This window comes from Marmota flaviventris, chromosome 12 (genome assembly GCF_047511675.1).
Source record: "Marmota flaviventris isolate mMarFla1 chromosome 12, mMarFla1.hap1, whole genome shotgun sequence".
NCBI lineage: Eukaryota > Metazoa > Chordata > Mammalia > Rodentia > Sciuridae > Marmota > Marmota flaviventris.
In genome coordinates this window covers 36,796,624-36,818,379 of record NC_092509.1, presented here as the reverse complement: position 1 = coordinate 36,818,379, position 21,756 = coordinate 36,796,624, and the positions used below count along the sequence as shown (strand labels likewise).

The 21,756-nt window shown below is 38.6% G+C and overlaps 1 protein-coding gene across 1 annotated transcript; it reads left to right on the top strand.

Moving 5' to 3' along the window:
* The first annotated feature begins 13,774 nt into the window (after nucleotides 1-13,774).
* Nucleotides 13,775-21,297, top strand: Vim (vimentin). Its single transcript, XM_027928438.2, has 9 exons — nucleotides 13,775-14,466; nucleotides 15,134-15,194; nucleotides 17,624-17,719; nucleotides 17,806-17,967; nucleotides 18,383-18,508; nucleotides 18,861-19,081; nucleotides 19,520-19,563; nucleotides 19,962-20,047; nucleotides 20,933-21,297. The coding sequence occupies exons 1-9, from the start codon at nucleotides 13,904-13,906 to the stop codon at nucleotides 20,972-20,974; spliced, it is 1,401 nt and encodes a 466-aa protein (XP_027784239.1). The 5' UTR covers nucleotides 13,775-13,903; the 3' UTR covers nucleotides 20,975-21,297.
* The last annotated feature ends 459 nt before the right edge of the window (nucleotides 21,298-21,756 follow it).

Sequence of the window (21,756 nt, the reverse complement as noted above, 5' to 3'; positions counted from 1 at the left end):
ACTTTGCTACTTTTGTCTAGTAATTCACCCACTCAGAACTGCTGGAGGGAACCAAAACATACAATCCAGAACTATCAATATTAAGAAAAGGAAATAAATATTCAAACTCCATGAACTCCTTATTCTTCTTCATAGTCTGATTCTGTTTTTAATTGCTACATCATTAGAATGATAAACTACAATACAAAAATAAAGGACATACATACAAGATTTTTTCTAGCCCTGTTTATTTAGGACTAGATTAGTTGCATGAGAGTATCACTTAGAATCATCTGCATATGATCCAATCATGATTAAAATAACTAAAATGTAATAATAGTTCCCTGGAACTACAATCAATCTATTCTGTCTACATAAGAAAAAAACCCTATACTTATTCTAAATTGTTAAGGTAACTTATCAGCTTTCAAAGTCAGTTTTAGAGTCTAATACAAGCACACCGATTCCCCAAACTCTCACTTCATACTTGGAATGCAGAATCTATCAACCCTTATTTTACAGAGCTAAACTTTTTCCTGCAGACAGACCATGAGTGTTTCATTTCCATGTAGGGTAACTATTGCTAAGCTAAAATATCTAAATTCCCCAAAGGAACTTGTTCTATGTTTAGTCTCTCAAAAAAATACTGAGTGGCTAAAATAGGCTATATTTCAATTGATGGCAAAAGTACATTTTACTAGTAGGGTGGTATCACTAATAAGACAATCTAGGCTTTTAAGTTTCAAAGAATTATAAATAATTAAAATGTTTATTAATCAGTTTTAGACCTATCAGCTTTTCTTTTTGGATATTCAGTTTTTTTAATGAAGAAAAAAAGAAAAACTTCATGTTTATAAATTAACATATATTTGCAAATCACATAATCACATGTATAAAAAAGGAAAATAAAAAGATAGCACCAGCTTTATTTTTAAAAAACCTACAAGTTATCAAATAAAAAAAAAGAAAAAAGAGTTGGCAAATACTTGAAGGAAGAATTCCACATTAGGAGTTTTAAAAATGATTCCGGTTAGGAAAGAATGTCAGGAATCCACATATCACATTCTCTTTTATTCCTTTCATTTTAGGACTACATTCTAAAGTAGGGTGGAAAAAGATGCAACAAAGACCATATTGTATAAATCCTTGTAGTTTATAGTTTTAAAATCCAAAACTTAACATCGCAGTTGAATCATATCATTTGTCCCTTCTAGGGCAAGACATTACTATTTGGAAAACAATTTTTAAAATATTACCAGAAGTGAGAGGGTCCTGATAAGCAGTAAAGTAATAATAATCAGTAAAGCTCAGAATATTGGGAGCCCAATCCAATTGTAAGAATCTTCTGACCATTGTTTCTCAATTTTTCTAATAAGAAAATGTTTACCAAGAACACATAATTTAGAAAATGAAGAAATACATAAACAAAGAAAATTAGAACTACATTAGATACCCATGGCTGAATTTTCATGTTTTTCCCTTTAATATTTGCACTAATTGTCTTTTACCAGACCTATTTACCACTAATTATCTTTTAATCAGAACATTATTGCAGATCCATCCTATATAAATATGAGTCCTCTCATCTAGTATTTTAACATTATCAGTTCTGTTTTTCATTAGACATACCAAAGAGACCTGTGACTTTTAAATTTATTTTTATTTTTTCTGAATTTTAAAGAGAATACATGCTGATGGTGAGGGGTAAAACAAATGACACAAATTTAACATTCAAAGCTGCTAATATGTTCTTCAGATAGAGTCTACAAGTGGGGTTCCTAGGTAAAGACTTATAATTATAACCTGAGTTCTTGAAACTGGTTTCCAGAAAGACCAGAGCCCAAAATCCCATCAGCAGTGCCAGAGAATGCTCACCCTCTGCACTGTCATGAGCAGTGAGCCAAAAACAGTGTATTATTTTTTATTTACCATTACTGATTAGTATTGACGGTTAATTATTGTCACCTGAATTTTTTTCTTTTGTCAATTACTTGTGATATACATCCTTTTGTGATGAAGTAATAATGTGTTTCTTATGAATAATCATAATTTAATTTTTGTCATTTATTTTTTAAATGAGCCAAATTTGCCTACATGTTCTTATTTTTAAAATTTATTTTCATGTAGGATGTAAAATGAGGTTTTAAGACTGAACTTTTCTCCAAATATCCAGTCTTTCCATTCATATTGTTTTTTGACACTTTTTAAAAACACATTATAGTTTTATTTATTATGATCTGTACTCCTATCATGTGTCTGCTATTTTTGCTGAAAATTTAACCCAGTAGTCCCCCCATTTTCCCTGAAAGAATGAAATATAGTCTTTCAATTCAAAGGATACAAAATATCAGACTTGCTTTCTTTAATAAAAACGTGTGGATTTCCCCCATTTCATGAGAAAATGGAAACATTCCTTCAGTGGAGCATTAGAAGACAAATAAACATAACTATTTTTTTGTAACCTTAAAATCTGCTGATGTGCATACTTATTCTACACTCCCAGGTGATGTCATCATGTCAACAATCATGAAATTTTCCCAACCTAGACACAAAATAACAACAATCATAACAACAATACTTAAAAATGGTATGTTCGATTTTTAAAAGCTGCATTTTCATACTAACCTAATGTTATTTTCACAATAATCCTGTAAGTAGGCATTATCAACATGATGCTTTAGATGAAGAAAGTGAAAAAGCTCTTAAAAATTGTGATTTGTTGGGGTGGGGGTTGTGGCTCAGTGGTAGAGTGCTTGCCTTGCATGTGTGAGGCAGTAGGTTCCATCCTCAGTACCACATATAAAAAAACAAAGGTACTGCTACAACTAAAAAAAATTTTTTTAAATTGTGATTTGTCTAAAATCAAACAGCTCGTATATGACTGAGTCAGCACCAAAAGGCACATCTATCAAAGAGAAATTAAAATAAACAACTAATTTTTGTATCAAATCTACACAATTTTTGTATCAAATCTACTTCTTTATCATCAGTGTTTATGTTAATCACTTTTGATCCTTATGCTCTGCATTTCTCAGTAATCAAAATGCTTCAAAATTCTCTTACTTCCTTCACACAGATGAGATAATCCATGGAGAGTGGCAACACATATGGTTTTCAGATGTCTGAAATGGGTCTCAAGAGACAAATGAGTCAGCCAAGTCAACAGAATACAAGAATCCTATAGGATTTTATAAATCTGAGTTGAATTTATGTCCTAAAAAGGAAAAGTATGCATTTACTCACAAAAGAGATTCTTCTACAATTTCAGAATGAAGCCAATATATTTCATAATATCCTAGTCATCTGGATTGCCCCTCTCTAAGAAAGCAAAGATTCGTGCAAGCACTTAGTACTGTAAATTAAATTCCAGGCTTTTAAGACATTTTTTTTTCTTTTTTGAATTAAAAAATGCCTAAGTGTTCTTTTCTATCATCTCATCAATTTCCCCCATTCTCCAACCACAGCACTGTTTATACTCTGCATGGCCAATATACTCAGGATTCCCCCTAGCACAGTGGGTCTCTTAATCACCTCTTGTTAAAACACAGGTGGCTAGACCTCACCTGATCCTGGAGTTTCTGATTCAGTTGGTTTAGGGTGAGGACCCAGTATTGGAATTCCTAACAAATTCCCAGATGATGCCGATCAGGGTACCATAATTCGAGAAATGGTTCGGATGACAAGTTCCAAGCATCCATTGTACACATGGTACTCAGAGCCTTGGCCTCAGGTTTACCATTACTCATTGACTTTTTCAAACTCTTCCAGAAACAAAAATAAAAACAGAAAAGGAGTAAATTGAAAACACAATGGAAACAGCTGATGTAACACTGTCTAAATTTCAAGATTTGTGGCATGATTTCTGGAATCAGGACAAAAGATCTAATGGCGATTCAGGTGAGTCCCCCTGACCACACTGAGAGCTGGCACCACTGAGATTCCAGCAAGACCTGGAGCCCAAGCCAGGAAATTTTGAGAATAATCCCAAAATCCAACGCATACTCTCAGTTTCTGGTTTGCTTAATCTGTCAATAGTAAGTTCTTCCATGCAATTCTCCAAATATATTATTTACCTGTAATTCTTTATGTGACTGACTTTTTCTATGACTTCTTGACTGCTTTTTCTACTCTTTGTTAGTGCAGAAAAAAATATCAACTGTCAATCAGCAAATGCTTTTGGAACCACAAGTTGATAGTCTGAAAATCTGAAGGGAGAAGACGACAAAGGAATTTCCTTAAGGTTTCTTCATTTTTGTAGCTATAATTTCTAGATAACTCTCAGAGGAAATTTTAATTCCATTGCTCATTTATTTGGTGGGGGGGATAAGGATTTTTATGTAATAGTATAAAATATATTCCACTTTAATTACCAAAAGTGTGACTAGTATTTTAAATGGCACTATTACATTCAATACAAAATAATTGACAAGAAGCGTTGTTATGAGATACAACATTTCTGCCTAAAAAAGAAACTGTTAGTTCTACCGTTAACATATCAATATATTGCAGGAACTACTGACCTTTAACTCTGATCACCAGGAGTCCAGTACATTTCAAATTATGAGCTGGTCAATAAATAATATGCTTTCAAGTAGTAAACTTATTCCATCCAAATGTAGGTTTTCTAGCTTAGTCCAAAGAAGAGAAAACAGAACATAATGATAAAGTTACTGAACACTCAGATTTTGAAATAAGTCATTCTGTATGAAGATGAGTCACCAAAACTACTTCCTTAGTGACAAAAGTTGCCTAAGTAACATAGATGCCTTACCATGCAAAGAAATACATGGGCAGTGTGTTGGGTTTCAAACCCACTAGTCATTTCCTTATTTAATTGCTAACTGCTCCCAGCGGCAGTCCGGGGGCCTGTGTTTTATGTAGTAACCCAGCAACCAGGTATTATGCTATATTTCATCAAGGAGAACAAAACAGTAAACTCTATTTCTGTGGATTTCAGAGAAAAGTGTTATTGCCCCCAAACCCTTTGACTTTGGGAGATATTACGAAGCTTATTCATCTACATCTTAATGTGACCACACCATTATGCAAGACGTAGAGACAAAATTATTTAGCAGAGAAGAGAGAAGTAGATGAGGCACCCTCTAAGAGCAAGAAAGGGGTTTTATTCATTTTTATGTTCTTAGCACCTAGCAGAGAGCCTGGAAAATTAAATAACTCAAAATACATCAACTGAGTGGCGTTGCTGATTCTTTTCAGAATCATCTCATCTACAAGGTAACAATGTAACTGGTTACCATTTAACCAGGCTTTTTAACATTTATATATGTGCTTTTCCCCTTACACCCACGATGTAACTGTGATATGTGCTGCTGTTGCCTTCACATGTAAAGTACTATAAACATGCTCTATTTAAAAACAAAACTGGTGTTGATAAGCATTACTTAGAAAAATCAAATTAGTCAAAAGCAATGAGATTAGAATTGCACAAAAATTTTTAAAAACTGGGTAGGAAGCTCATATGTATTATCAGTAATGCTGCTTTGGTGTGGCCTTGAAAGATCTTGGTTGTCCTTGTAATTCCCTGAACACCCTCTCTTTTCACACGACTCTTCCACTATTAGATTGTACAGTATTAGCATCCTGGAATTAAATATCAACATATCTCCTTAAAACTCACACTAATGAAGAGTGAGTATGGGGAGTCGTTCTTACTTATGAAATTAATGTGTTCCAAAAAAGTAGTCAGTTTCTTTCTTTTCCACTGGCAAATGTGGCTAAGCATTTTATTCATTTAGTTATGTGGGAGTTGAATACCATAAATATTAATTCATTCTGGCAGGTTGAGTCAAGAATTAAAAAATGAGATCTCCACAGAAAACCCCCCAAAACGTCCACAAAAATTCATGATGATTCATCGCAGGCACCATATTCTCTGAATCAAAATGAATCCTATTGCTGCATCAGAACAGGAACAAAGAAAAATCCAGAGACAGACACCAGGGTATAAATGGGAAAGAGACTTGGAGCATCACCAACAGGAGTGCAAATTTACCATGGTAGGTGAGGTGCAGTGAAATTTAGAGTGGGAGCCTGGAGTTAGAAGCCCTGGGTTCAGGTCCCAGATCTGCCATATTCTGACTGGGTAAGCTTGAGTAAGCTTCTTCAGACATCTCATAGACAGCTGTAAAGATTAAAAAAGTTAACATGTGCAAAGTATTGGTTGCATGGCAGGTCCTAATCTCCATAAGCAATCATCATGATTACTGTTAGAGTTCCATTCTGGTTATCACTGTTTAGAGTTCATTAATCAAAGGCTTTGAAAGCCAGCCCAAAGTGAGTAAAAGAATAACATTGATCCAGACATACAAACATCTCTGCACTGTCTCACGTGTCTAACTTTCTAAAGTTCCAGAAAGAATGCATGAGTAAATTATAATATGGTATCAGAAAAATTTTTGTAATTTCTTTTATGAATAGCATGTACTTAATCTATATTAAGCTCAAATTTCTGTAAGTTTTTGGTCCTTATTCCACATATCCACATGAGTCACATGAGAGAGCCTTATTAGTACTTAGTTAATTAGAAATACAAAACTTTGCTCTGTATTTTAGAAACCATTGTAGTAGAATTATGGACAGGGCCTCTGATCCCTTTATTCTGCTAGGGTTAACTCAGAATGGTCTTTCTTTACTAATATCCTGCTGTAATTTTAATGAATTTTTTAAAACTTTCTTGCCTTGCATAGTTTTAACATTATGTCATTTTATATTTTTTTACATTTGCGACATTATTTCACTTAGGGATATTTGTTTTATAGTGTTTATTTTTTTTTCTATTATTTGTCGTTTGATTGGAATTTTTAACCTCTACAAATCAGATTGATCTTTGTCACTGTACCCAGAAACCAAAGCTTGGTAGGGTATATTTTAAACATCAAGCTTATCAAACATATTCACAAGTAAGTGTCATGTTTAATATTCTGAAAACAATCACTTCATTGGCTCAATGAACGAGATATGCCAGAATTAAAGCATCTCCTAGTTGTCCATTTGTTGAAAAAGTGGTTAATTCATTAGTCAGTTTTGACATAAGGGGGATAGAGTTCTTTGCTTTTTCCCCAAAATACAGAAAACAGCTTATGCCTACATAGATAATTGATGTTCTTTCTGCAAGTCCACAGGTTACCATAAAGACAAATCAGAAATTATTTAAATTTTTTTTCAGTTCTTTAAAAGAAAACTGTGATATTAAATAAGGATCTTATTATAATTTAAATCTTTACATAAATATTTCCAGAATAAAATGCATACCACTTGGGAACTACATGATAGCCTCAGAATAGGCAGAGTAAATTCCCAGGATAATAATACACTAGGCAAATTTTCTAGCAGTAACATGACCTTTCCCTTGATTCTAAAAAAAAAAAAAAAGAAAAAGAAAAGAAAAAAAGTGGTGAAAGGAACATTAAAATCCACTGGGTAAATACCTGCTAGTTTTCTTGTAGTTGTCTCGCTCAATAACTGTACTGTGGCAATATTTTTTAGGGCTCTTTCAAATAATGTCTTGTTTTTATAACCAGGCTGGAGATTGTTTACCTCCTTCCCCCACCTTTTTTCTTTATTTCTGTTTTTAATCAACTGAACCAATTCTGAAAATGTACCTTCACTTCTTTGTCTAATATTAGCTGTTTTAGAGAATACAAAAAAATCCTTATTTTATTATAGCTGTGGAAAACAAATCAATACACCCAAAGCAGCTAAAGAACAATAAAAGACCATTAACTATTCCCTTAAGTTAACAGGTTAGAAATGCTATAGAATGTAAAACCACATGATCCAGTTATACTTCAGCTTTTGAGATTTTACTTTATATAGATGAGAGAAGGGAAGACACCTTCAGGTCAGGAGATCTGAACTAATCACCTTTCACCTCAAATTAATTTTTCACCTAAATATTTCTGTCTAGAATGTAGTTATTCTCTTGTTACTCAGTCCAGAAACCTCAGAACCCAGTTGACTTTGCTTGTCTTCCCCCAACCTCAATCTCTAAGAATCATCTCCACTTCAGATTCCTTTTACCAGTCCCTTGATCTACCACGAACAACTCTCAATCAGCCTCCCCAATTCTTCCTCCACAACATGCCAGAGCAACCCTCCTGAAATACAGCTACAAGTGTGTCTTTCTCCTAGTCAAAAATTGCACTGAATTTCCACTGCCCACCACATTAATTATCAACTCCTCTCCCTGGCATTTAGTCCTCCAACGCATGGTCCAATGTTATGTCTCAGCTCCCTTTCTCCCCTACAACTGCTCCACAATCCAGCAACCTTAGGATTCTTCCTATTCACTAAATGTTCCCAGCACTCTCCTTTTATGCAATTTTTACTGATTTGTTTGAGCAGTTTAGGACACCTTCTCAGGACCATGATAACCTATAAAAATCATACCCATCCCTCATCTTTTCTCAGTACATATCTGATCGCCCCCCAAATGGATATGATAATTTCTTCTAAAACCCTGAGCACTTTATTTGTATTTCCACTTTAGTTCTCTAGCTCTTTATGTGATTCTTAATCCTGACCTAGAGTCATGAAAAGTTTCTGACTTATCTAAATATACTAAGAAGCACTGCAAGCAGTACAGAAAATAAATACAGTAGTCTCCTTCAATCTGTGGGGGATATGTTCCAATAGTCACCAAAGGTATACACTGGATTTCAGGTGCCTATACTCACATACAATAAAGTTTAATTTATAAATTAGGCCCAGTAAGAGATTAACAACAATGACTATAATAAAATGGAATAATTATAACAATACACTGTAGCAAAAGTTACATGAATATGGACTCTTTCCCTCTCAAATTCTTATTACACTGTGTTATATTTTTGGACCACAGTTGGCCCTGGGTAACTGAAATTGCAGAAACAAAACTTCAAACAAGCAGGTCCTACCTGCTGAATGAAATATGAGGAAAGATATGAAAGTAGGGTCAATGTGTCATATTCATGGAACAGAGCTCAAGTCTTCATTGAAGTTTTTGCCTCCTGGGGAAGGGTGGAGAATGAGGATTCATGGGCACACTTTGCATGGTTTTTCAAAGGCCACATGTTTGTTAAGAACTTCAACCTCTTCACATGGAAATTTCTGGTTTTTTCATGGTCTTTATTACAACTTGCGTTTTTAAGTTTGTTCCTTTACTTGAGTACTGTCTCTCTGTACTTTGTATACCCTCATGCAGACTCAAATTTATGTTCAAGAGGACCTGAACCATGCCTGTCTTGTTTATCTTCCCAAGTATCTGGAAGAATGCCTGAAACTGGATAAATAATCAATAATCTATTCTGAATAGATTAATAAAAGTTATGAATCATAATACTCCATAAAGATTAAATGCAATCGTATCTAAAATGACTAGCCCAATGCTTAAACATAAGCACCAGTAAATATTAGCCCCACTCTCCTTTCCTTTTTTATGAACTACTCTTGAATTAATTCATATGTTTCATTAATTCATATGTTTCAGTGCTCTAGCCACTGAAAATAGAATGGTGAACAATAGAGAGAAATCCCTGTCTCACGGAGCTTACATCCTAGTGAAAGGATGAACAATTCTCTTTGGATCATTAGGGAGTCTTAAGAATGAAGTCTTTAAGAAAAAGAGGCTATAGCTTGAAGACAGATGAATTGTAGAAGAAAGGAAAAGCTGGAGGAAGAGGAAGCCAATTGCAGCAATTTGAGAATGAGGTATGAAATAAGTTGGATGTGAGCAACGGCAACATAGCACATGGTGGGGACAGGTAGCGCCTGGGACATGATACACGCTGGGTCTAAGTGATCCAAGGATAAGGAAGTGGCAATAATCAAAGTTTCCAATCTTGTTACTTTGCTCTGTGGCCCCAAATAGAGAAGCTGGAGGGAGAAGCTGCATGGTTGTGAGGTTTTAGAGTGTGAAATGAGCCAAGTCCAGTTTTGGTTGGGAAGAGGCAGAACAGAATCTGGATGAAAATGTCAAACTTTTAAATGAAAAGTATGGGTTTAGAGTGCAGGTGAAAATGACTCTCCACTCTTATCTATTATCACTTTTACATCATTTCAATAACATAAAACATGATATTCTGTATATCTGCCAGTTTCCTCTAGGAATCTGTTCCTTCCCAGCAAGATGTTAATTATCCTATCTTTTTTCTTAGTTGCTGGAACACAGTAGGTACCTAAATGCTATTTATGAATTGAATTGGTTGATAGTAAGCAAAGTTTCATCATCAAGGCAAAAAAAAAAAAAATAACAAGTACAATTGGAATCAAAAGGGCTTCAGTTCAAATTCACTGCTTACCTGTGCAATTAACTACACAACCACAGGAAAATCAAGTCTGTCTTGAAGGATACTGTGAGGGCATTAAGTTAAATGTATGCACAATGCCCATCATCCAGTAGGTACAAAATTAAAGCACTCGTATTATTTGTTACCTTTATTGCCATTACTCTGAGATTTGCCAGTTTTCAACCTCTCATTTTTCAATATGATTTCTGATACATAAAATTATACATGTATATTTACAGAGTATTACATGATATTTCCACACTCTCATTCAGTCCACCTTCTCATTTCTAAACATTCCATTCAGAAAGACCTACTAGTGGCTGTCCTCTTCATGTGGCCTCCTGCTAGCCAGTTTCCAAAGCCTCCAGAGGCCACTAAGCTCCTATCCACACGGTTGGCTGGTTTGTCAGTTCAAGTCTCCCAATTCAACTGACATCACCACAGCTTGCAAATTCCAAAATTACTGTTAGTACTTTAGACATGGTAGTGTTTACACTGGCCTACAGATCACATGACCATGTCCTTATTTATATACAACTTGCATCACACGGAATCTGGCTTTTAAAAATACTTCTGAGATAGGTTTTCACAGCAATCAGAAAATAAATATGAAAACTGAGATAGCTATGTTTGTGTACCTGTTTACTTCCAAGAGGAAACTAAGCACATAGGTAGCATAGCCAGCAAGATGTGTTTTCACACTTGAAGGTGTTCATTCAGACAAACGATTTCCCCCCACCCCCATCACTGTTATCCATTGGGTGAAGCACTGGGCTCACATTGTATGTTATTTCTCAGAATGAGCTAAATTATTTTCAAAGTCTTATGTATTTTTCATGCATGAGGAAGTGCTTTTGTAGCTTTCATTTATCTATACAGTCTTCCCCAAACTACAGCAATTTCCAACAGGAAGCACATAATGGATACTACACATGTGTAAATGTACACACACACACACACACACACACACACTTTTGTATGTTTTATAGGCATCAAGCAGATCCCACACCTCTAAGATTACAGCATGGCCACACGTTAGAAAGAAGAGATGCCCCTCAGATGATGAGAAGGGCCAGAACCCATCCTGGGAGAAGTAATTTTCTGAGGAATTTTGTGTGGGTGCTGACAGGGCACACTGCCATGCCACACCAGAACCTTTGCCCTTGCCCTCATTTTCCATAGAGAGTCAGTCAACAAGTGTCCCCTGACAGTGCCACTGTATTGCTCTGGGATCAACATTTCATGCAGGAGGAAGGTCCACCCTCCCTTTCCCCATAGGGAAATCGCTTTTCTCAACCTAAGGGCTGTAGGCAAACTCACAATGGTGACATTTGCTGAGCAGTGGCTTGAATAAAGGGCTCTCAGTAAGCAAGACGGTAATGTGAAGCATAGGCTAGCCCCAGGAATGCTCTTTGGGAAGGACCCGCAGCCTCCCCAGTGAATGAGAGAATAAAGAAAGCCACAGCAGGAGAGCTGGGCCCCAGAGGGTCCTGCAGCTCAACCCTGGCAGCACTATTTGCCAAGACTAACTGAAATGAGGTAAACAAAATATTGCCTAAAAGAGGTCTGTACAAAGGAAGCAAGCATAAATCCTTCCTTTGGCTCTAAACTATTTTTTTTTTTTAATGTCAGGTAATCTCCAATACTTTGTGTCTCCCTGCCCCCCCCCCATAAGCATAGGGAAAGACTTCTTTATCTACCACAGAATTACTTTTACAATGGTTTTGCAGTAGCCCGTAAATCTAAACGCTTAAAAAAAAAAAAAAAAAAAAAAACCTGTCATTTTTCAACTACTGCTTAATCACAAGCAGGTCATTCCCCTGTCCTCCCTTCAGATCCCCTGGGGCCAGAGCTGCTAACCACTTAGTCTAGCTTGTTACTAATACTGAAACAATAGCCCTTAAGTTGAATGACATCCCTAGAAAGGTTAAGGCCAATGTCCTGGACCCCATACTTTTTGCTCCGTGGACAGTTTTAACTCTATCACTCCAAGACCAATTGCATGGATTCCTGTGGAAGACAGGACTGCGACCTTGCACCAGAATCCTACACTGTACATCGCTGTCCTGAAACTGATTTATTTCCTCCAAACATTCCATCCTTTGAGTTATACAACGGCTTTTCATTCGAACTCATCAAATTGGGAAGTTCTTAAACAATACCTAAGTAATTGTGCAATTGTTCAGATTATACCTTTAATGATTTCCACTAGCAGAAAACCAGTGATCTTTGAATTTGATTTTGAAACTACAGATGCCATTTCCTCTTTCGCCCAGAACTTGCAGATCGTGCTCAAAGTTGGGTGTGGTTTCACGGCGGGGAGGAGGAAGAGGGAGGGGGGAGGGAGGGAGACAAACACTGAGAGAGACTTTGAGAGATAGAGACAGAGAGACAGAGGAGACCAGAGGGACGGGGGAGGGAACTTTGCATGAAAAGACTCCCGGAGTGCATTTGTGATCTCAGAGACTCGCGTTTGGCCGCTCTCCAGGTTCTGCAAAAGTTTCTTACTAACGAGAATTCCGCGCACTGGAACAAAGCCAGGTTTAGCGAGTTCTTAAGAACTTAGGGGCGCTCTTGTCTCCCTACCGCTGGACCGCACACATCAAAGCGGCGGCCCAGATCTAAGTTGGTGAAACTTAGAACAAACATCGCGCGCGGGCCCAGGAGAGACTTGAGTCAATCTCGTCTAACGGTTTACCCTGAACCGCTAGGAGCCTTCAATCTCCACGGTGCAGCAGGGAGCCGTGAGTCACGGCCGGTGACTCAGCGACCTCACCCCCTCCCCTAGGCTTTCCTCGGCCGCAGCCTCGAAGGTCTGGCCGTCTGAAGCTGGCCCTTCAGGTCCCTAACAGGATTCCCCAAGACAAGACAAGGAAAAGAAGCACGGGTGGAGTAGTCCCCTTTCGAAGCTGGTGGAGCGCGAAGCTGCGCGGGACTTGAGCCCCGCGTCCTGGGCTGTGTGCGTCTCCACCCCGCACCCCAATCTCCGGTTCTCTTTGTTTCTTTCTCCGCGCCTCCCGATCTGTCGGATCCTTTCCTCCCCCTCTTCCTGCTCCTTTGCCCGCGGGTCTCCACACCCACCCACTCCCAGCAGACCGCAGCCCAGCTGCGGCGCCCCTCCCACCAACTCGTCTCCTCCCACGCCCCCTTGGCTGGAAGCCTGGGACCCCTTGGGTCCACTTTCCGGCGCTCCCCACACCCGCCACGCCACCCCGCGTTTTTCAGCACCCAGTGGGTAAGCAGAGTTCTGGACATCATCAGGAAAGCCCCTGAGAGTCCCAGGCCAGCTCAAGAAGTAACGGGACTGTGCCCAGAACAGGGCGGCCGGCCAAGGAAGAAAGCTCGAGGGAGCCCCCGCCCCAACCTTCCGCCCACCCTCCCGGTTTCTCGCCGGGTCCCCATTGGCTGGCGCGCTCCGCGGCTAGGATGGCAGTGGGAGGGGACCCTCTTTCCTAGCAGGGTTATAAAAACGGCGCCCTTGGCGGGGTCCCGTCCTCTGCCACTCTTGCTCCGGGTCCCCGTGCTAGAGACGCAGCAGCGCTCCCACCGCCCACACCCACCGCGCTCTCGCTAGCCTCTTTTCCCAGAGACTGTCCGCACCGCCGCAGCCGCCCAAACCACCGCTTCCCTCCGTGACCATGTCCTCCAGGTCTGTGTCCTCGTCCTCCTACCGCAGGATGTTCGGCGGCCCGGGCACAGGGAGCCGGCCGAGCTCCAGTCGGAGCTACGTGACCACGTCCACCCGCTCCTATAGCCTGGGTAGCGCGTTGCGCCCCAGCACCAGCCGAAGCCTCTATGCCTCGTCCCCAGGCGGTGCCTATGTCTCGCGCTCCTCGGCCGTGCGCCTGCGGAGCAGCGTGCCCGGGGTGCGGCTGCTGCAGGACTCGGTGGACTTCTCACTGGCCGATGCCATCAACACCGAGTTCAAGAATACCCGCACCAACGAGAAAGTAGAGCTGCAGGAGCTAAATGACCGCTTCGCCAACTATATCGACAAGGTGCGTTTCCTGGAGCAGCAGAACAAGATCCTGCTGGCCGAGCTCGAACAGCTCAAGGGTCAGGGCAAGTCGCGTCTTGGGGACCTCTATGAGGAGGAGATGCGGGAGCTGCGCCGGCAGGTGGACCAGCTCACCAACGACAAGGCCCGCGTCGAAGTGGAGCGCGACAATCTGGCTGAGGACATCATGCGGCTCCGAGAGAAGTAAGACGGCGCCCACGGCGCCCACGCGGGGCACGGGGAAGGAGGGAGAGGGGAACAGGACCCCGGAGAGTGGCTGCCACGCCCTTGGGGAAAAGGCCGGGGCTGGGCTCTCAGGCGAACGTGGGGGAGTGAGGCTGTGGTTGCAGTGGCGCAGCCCCGCCCTGAACCTAGACCCCGCAGTTAGCATTTCCCTTCTCCCCCCACTCATTGCCCAAGAACGCTCAGGTTCTTGTTACAGATTTCTTCAAACTACCAAACTACCACTTTATCAGTTGTTGAAGGCCATTGGACAGATGAGAGAGATTCCCCCAAACTTTCAGAAAGTTTCCTGGTTCTCCTGGCGGGTTGCCAGTTGCCAGAAGGAAGGAGGGAGGAGAGGATAGTTCTGAAGGAAGAGAGACAAAGGGATGGAAGAGGCTTTTCAGGGGCCTTGGGAGCGGGGGTTTGTCTTGGAAGTTTTTGCAGAGAGCGTTTTGTCTTAGCGTGGTACCCCCAGGTCCGGCTAAAACCTGCAGAGGGCAGGAGTTCTAAAAGCTTCTGTCTCTGGTGAGGGTGGAGATGGCGCAGCAGCTCTTGTCTCAAGGCACTGCGACGTGGTGTTTGGGTGTGGCCGCCCCGCCCCTGGCGGTTTCCCAGTTCCCGTTTGGTTAATGTGCAACTGTTTCAGATTGCAGGAGGAGATGCTTCAGAGAGAGGAAGCCGAGAGCACCCTGCAATCTTTCAGACAGGTTTGTAGACTCTCGTCCCACTTGCAGCCACCGGGCCCCACCCAACAAAACCACAGGCAATTCTAAGTTACTTCACTAAAATCCAAAAAGTGCAAAACTTCACTTCTTTATGTAAAGTCTCCTAGTGGTGGAAAGACCAAAGATGGCAACTTTTGTGAACAAAAGCCGTTCCTTAGGACATAAAGAAAGGATTTTTATCTTTTTGCTTTGTTTCAAGATTTTTATTGGCAAAGAAATATTTTTTCCCTTTCATTTTTGTAACACAGTGGCATTCTGGTTTCAAACACATACAGTTTGATTTAGTTTGTGGTTTACTTAAGCTAAGTTGGCTCACTTTTACAAGATCACCAAACACACACACACACACACACACACACACACACACACACACACACACTTTAAAGCCCTGCAGTTTAAAATGTAAAAATTATTGGAGGATAAGAAACTTAGTTTAACTGGAATTAAGCCAATAAGTTTCTTTTCTTCTCTCCAAGTCCTATTGTGGCATTAAAGTTAGATGGAAGTATCACTATGCACAACTATTTTGTGATCTAATAAGGGTGAAAAGAAGCCATCTGTCCCTGTGGCTGAAGGGTATTAATGGTTTCTATGGGCTTCACTATGGAATGTAGATACACATTCTAGCAAATGTGGTGGCTCTGGACAGAAATAATAGGAGTCTTTGTGTTCCCAGAGCAGCTTTGCAACAGGCTACATTCTTATTGAATATGTAATGATGCAAGCATAGTTTTAATTGGACACAAGTATTTGCTAACATCCGTTATCTAATATCTGGCCCAGACTGGTAAACTATGTGATATGTGAAGTTCTTAAAGCTACAGTCACTTCTCACATTTTGAGAAGCTTTTATTTATTGGGTCCTTATATTCTTTTGTATTCTCTCCATGAACAAAAATAAGCCCAAGGATGAATAATGGAATTTTATGAAAAGCTTTTTATTTTTGCTCCAAAATTAGATGGAGTTAAAATTGGAATCCGAAACCAGGGAGATTCCCAGCATAGTTTTGTTCTTGGGAACACTTAATGGGATTTGCTGCAAAACTCTTTCAGATAAATAGTCTAGGATAACATTTTTAATCTGAAACACATTTGCCAAACCAAGTGAAACACAGCTATATGTGGCTTATTTTAGTCCTGGAGCATTTATGACCATTGTCCCTATAATGTTTTCTGTAGAGTTATGAGTTAATATAAAACAATACAATATGAAAGATTCCCTGTTTTGGGATTAAATAATGCTTCATTCTCTTCCATGAAATAGAATGTCACTTTGAAGACCTAAAAAGAGGTTAGGAAAGTATCTTTTATATCTCTTTTAGGAAGTCCAAATGAATTTTTCCTACTCCATTTTTAAAAAATTTTCCATGAAGATGATAAGTGTCTCAATATTTTAATACTATAAGGCTATAAACTATAATCCAAATACAGTTATTACAAGATTAGGGATATTAAACATTCCCTGAAGGGGAAATAAAATCTTATTTGCAAGATCACACATTCTGCTTTGGAATGTAGACTTCATAAATAGTGAAAACAAAGAAGAACAAGATCAGCATGAAGTCTCTCTGTAGTTTTGTTCTGTGCAAAATTTTGGCAAGTCATTATGAAACTGGCTAAGTAACCGAATTGACATGGTGACAAGTGAAGAAGATAGATACACCCATATAGGATGAGTCAGGGAAGTTTCAGGAGAAAAATTCATTAGAAAATACAAAACAAATATAGTTCTTTTCCTTATTTGCCTGGCTGCACCTTTGCCTGTGCATATCCTGAATTGGAGGATTGAATTGCTACTTGATATAAATCTAGCCTTGTAACCTGGATGCCAGATAATGAAATAGTTGCTCTGGATCCCAAGGATAAATATCAGAAGATTTGCACAAAAAGAAAGAGAGAAAGGGAGAGAGAGAAAAAATGAACTTAGATATATGCTTAAACTTTTGAAGCACAAATTTCTGTTTTACATGTACTCATGTTACATGAAATTATGAAATGTAATTTGCTCACCCTGATCATCATGTTATTCCATGGAATTAAATCGTAAAAACTCTGCAGCATTGATTTTCTAGATTTAAAAAATAATAAAACACTACTGATAAAAATGTGGATTCAAGAATAATTGAGCATGCCTTACCATGTTAGTATACATTTATTTATTTTTAGGCTGTCTGTTAGTTACTTTGAGTACAAACAATTGAGTCCCAGTTCAAATTTATAAATAGGAAAAGAGAACATAGCGTAGTGTAGCACAATGTGATTTATAAACTTACTCAAGGGTCGTAAAATCTGTCAACGTCTTTTCTATAATAAGGAGACTAGGTTCATGTGGTTAACTTAAAAATGAATAAATGAGATAAAGCATAGACATTTGCATCCTCTATATCCTGTCTTTTCTCTCTTCAAAATAGGATGTGGACAATGCATCTCTGGCACGTCTTGACCTTGAACGAAAAGTGGAATCCTTGCAAGAAGAGATTGCCTTTTTGAAGAAACTACATGATGAGGTCAGTGAAATAGCTGTCAGTGAATGAATGAGGGGAAAGCTGCTCCCTGTCAACCTGACTGACCTTCTGTCGGTCCTTTCCCTCAGGAAATCCAGGAGCTGCAGGCTCAGATTCAGGAACAGCATGTCCAGATCGATGTGGATGTCTCCAAGCCTGACCTCACGGCTGCCCTGCGTGATGTACGTCAGCAGTATGAGAGTGTGGCGGCCAAGAACCTTCAGGAAGCAGAAGAATGGTACAAGTCCAAGGTATGCAGTGAGTCAGTGTGGAAGAACAAAAGAAAAGCGTTTAATTTTGAAAACCCTACACCTGTCTGTAATTTCTAACTAATTTTTTTAGCTTGGCTCAAAAGCTGGCTTTAACTTAAATCTTTTGCTACAGCCTCCCCACCATGCACTGTGCCTCCTTTAGAATAGCAGACTCTGTTTTCACTAATCTTTCACAGTACTTCAGAGAAATCCCCAACACCACCATATTTAAATGAGTTCAATAGAATGAATTCTGTTTGAAAACTAAAGTCAGCATTCTAATGTTCTTTCTCTAACTTCAAAACATAAGCTAGACATAGTTCAGAAAACACTGGGTCAGAATTATTATTTATTTCCCTAAGAGTGAAAAGACTAGAATGTGGACAATATCCATTTTCTGATTTCTTCCCAACAGTTTGCTGACCTCTCTGAGGCTGCTAACCGGAACAATGATGCTCTGCGCCAGGCAAAGCAGGAGTCAAATGAGTACCGGAGACAGGTGCAGTCTCTCACCTGTGAAGTGGATGCACTTAAAGGAACTGTGAGTACCACACCATGGTAAAAGGAGGAAATCATGAGCTTGGATACATTTTGTTGACCAAGCTAATAGTGACACCTGAACAAAATTTCAAGTGAAGAAAATTTATATATTTGTCCAAAGAAAATGAGTTCTCTAGATAGACGCACAAAGCACTAGATGGAGTTTTTGGAGGTTTTAGCTTATATCTGTGGTTGTTTGTAGTAAGAGGAACTTGCTGCTCACATTCTCCATCCAAAATTAGAGTGGGCACCCTTTGCCACTAATGGACCATTGTATACTGTCTATAATTGGTTCTGGGAATAGCTAGGTGTTTCCAGGAAGTAACATCGGAAGCCCTTCTCACCTCCTGCAGAATGAGTCCCTGGAACGCCAGATGCGTGAAATGGAAGAGAACTTTGCCGTGGAAGCTGCTAACTACCAAGACACTATTGGCCGCCTGCAGGATGAGATTCAGAACATGAAGGAAGAAATGGCTCGTCACCTTCGTGAATACCAAGACCTGCTCAATGTTAAGATGGCTCTTGACATTGAGATTGCCACCTACAGGAAGCTGCTGGAAGGCGAGGAGAGCAGGTAGAGAACACAGACTCTTATGTGTGAATTAGTAGCTGGAGTTCCAAGGCACTCTGCCCCTCTTTTTATCTTTTGAACATTTCTTCAAGGTAATCCTTTCCACTCCTTATAGATGAGGAACTTCAAGTTCAGAGAGAGTAACCTGCCACAGACAGAGCTAATAATAGCAGAACTGGAATTAGAACCCATAATTTGTCAAAGTCCACACTATTTCCCCTCTGTAATGTCTCTAGCTTATGTCTCTTTGAGGACATGCTTGGAATAAAAATTTAAATGTACTAATGAGACCAACCACAGTTAAATAGTTAAGAGATACATTTCTAATGTGAATTACAAGAGTAATTTTTATTGGATGAAAATGAGGATTATGAAAATTTATTCCTTGTTATCCGAGTTATTTTACAACAGTTTTACTGTTTTTCTTTTATCTTTTTAAAGGATTTCTCTGCCTCTTCCCAACTTTTCCTCCCTGAACCTGAGGGGTAAGCATTTTATTTCCTTTTGTGAAAACTTTCAACAGGTTATAACCATTCTGTTTATGGTAAAGCCCTCATTTTTTATGATACCTGAAAAATACCAAAATGTCAGACAGAAAACATGCATAATTTTCGAATCCAAGTACTCTCTTGAATGTTATGCTTCAAGTTAAATGTAAACTTAATTTTGCTCCTTCCTAATGGAGTACACTCTAATGTGTCAACTCATTCATGAGGGCAAGGAGGTATTAGGTACTTGGTTTTCAAACAGATAATATGTCTTAGAATTATTTTGGAATAGCACTTTTTTTCAAATAATTGCAAAAAAAATCAATTCTTTGGGTAAAATGGATTACATTTTTTAAAAGTTTTATTTTTGTTCATTTTTTATATTATTTATTTAGAAACTAATCTGGATTCGCTCCCTCTGGTTGACACCCACTCAAAAAGGACACTTCTGATTAAGACGGTTGAAACTAGAGATGGACAGGTTGGTATCTTTAAAATAGAAAAATAATTAAAACAAACAATAACAAATTAAAAGAAAATAAATAAAATGGAGTAATTTCAGATGGGTATCAATCCCCTTTCAAGTCAATAAACCTATATATCAGAAATAGCTAGCTGATTTGAGAAGTTCCCATTTCTTCCTTTCATGCCTGCTACAAGAATAAACTGCTTATTCCAGCAATACACATGGCCTAGTAATTATTTGGCTCCAGGATGAGATTGTATAGTAATTCTCTTCCTTCATTCCAGAATTAGAAAACTGTTGTGGTACTTAATTTGAAATGGAAGTAAAACTTCCTTAAGTTACTTCCTACACTACTTCACCAGATTACCTCAATATCAGGATTGTTTTGATCTTGGACATATGGCCCTGTCTTACTGACTGTTGCCTAAACACTTCTAAACCTCTTCATTTAATATAAGAATATGCCTACAGATCAGTTGGTTTCTTGTGACCTCTCTGTACCAGGAAATAAATGGTTGTGCTTTAGTGTAATCATGAAATCTTCCCTTACACATAAATTTAAAATGTACTTGCCATTCATTTTAATATGCCCTTATTGCTTTTAAGCTTTGCTGCATAGAGTTTTTATGGCATCCTTCAAAAACACAGGTTTTTGAAAAGTTTTCTTTTTGTATGTCATAAATTCCATGGATAGTTACTTTGCCTATAGATGACAGGCATTTTGTACATGTATCGGTCCCCTAGGCTGCAATTCTTACCATGTAGAATCAGTGTGACCTTCCAAATGGCACAATAAATTATATATGTTTAGTAAGATTTTTCTTTGCTGTGATTTATGGGATAATTTAAACTTTTGCATGTAGTATTATATTTGATTTGAGTTTTATTTATTTTTAACAGGTTATCAACGAAACTTCTCAGCATCATGATGACCTTGAATAAAAGCTGTACACACTCAGTGCAGCAGTATATTACCAGCAAGAATAAAAAAAGAAATCCATATCTTAAAGAAACAGCTTTCAAGTGCCTTTCTGCAGTTTTTTCAGGAGCGCAAGATAGATTTGGAATAGGAATAAGCTCTAGATCTTAACAACCGACACTCCTAAAAGATTTAGAAAAAAAGTTTACAACATAATCTAGTTTACAAAGAAGTCTTGTGCTAGAATACTTTTTAAAAAGTATTTTTGAATACCATTAAAACTGCTTTTTTCCAGCAAATATCTGACCAACTTGTTTCTGCTTCAATAAATCTTTAGAAAAACTTTTCTACTGTGTTATTTACTGTATAATATTAGAACAATTCTCTCTTTGATTCTATTTATTAATTTGCCACTAAAATAATATTTAGGTATTAAGTTAGTAAATTCTACTTCTTTATGTTTGAAGTATAATTTTTAATTTGATTATTTTAGATAGAGTTCTCTTCTTTTCAGTTGTTACTATTATCTTTTAAATTTAGGCTGGCAGTGTTCATTGGTAGGATACATACTTAACATGCATGAGGCCCTGGGTTCAATCCTGTACACCAAAGAAAAAATTTACAATTAGATACTATACAGATAAACCCCCATTTAGAATGGTTCAATGTAGAACCATTACTTCATAATGATCTAATATCCCTATGCATTCAGTAGAACTTGTACTTGCTGGTCTTTTACTAGGCTAGTGATACATGGTAGAGTACTCTTATATGCAGTGAGCCACAGCTCCTAGTCCACCATACA

Bases quoted from the DNA above. Each gene is read 5' to 3' on its own strand.
- Vim (XM_027928438.2), top strand. From the start codon at position 13,904: ATGTCCTCCAGGTCTGTGTCCTCGTCCTCCTACCGCAGGATGTTCGGC. The intron at 14,467-15,133 runs GTAAGACGGCGC...CAACTGTTTCAG, and splicing joins ATCATGCGGCTCCGAGAGAA to ATTGCAGGAGGAGATGCTTC. The intron at 19,564-19,961 runs GTAAGCATTTTA...TTATTTATTTAG, and splicing joins TTCCTCCCTGAACCTGAGGG to AAACTAATCTGGATTCGCTC.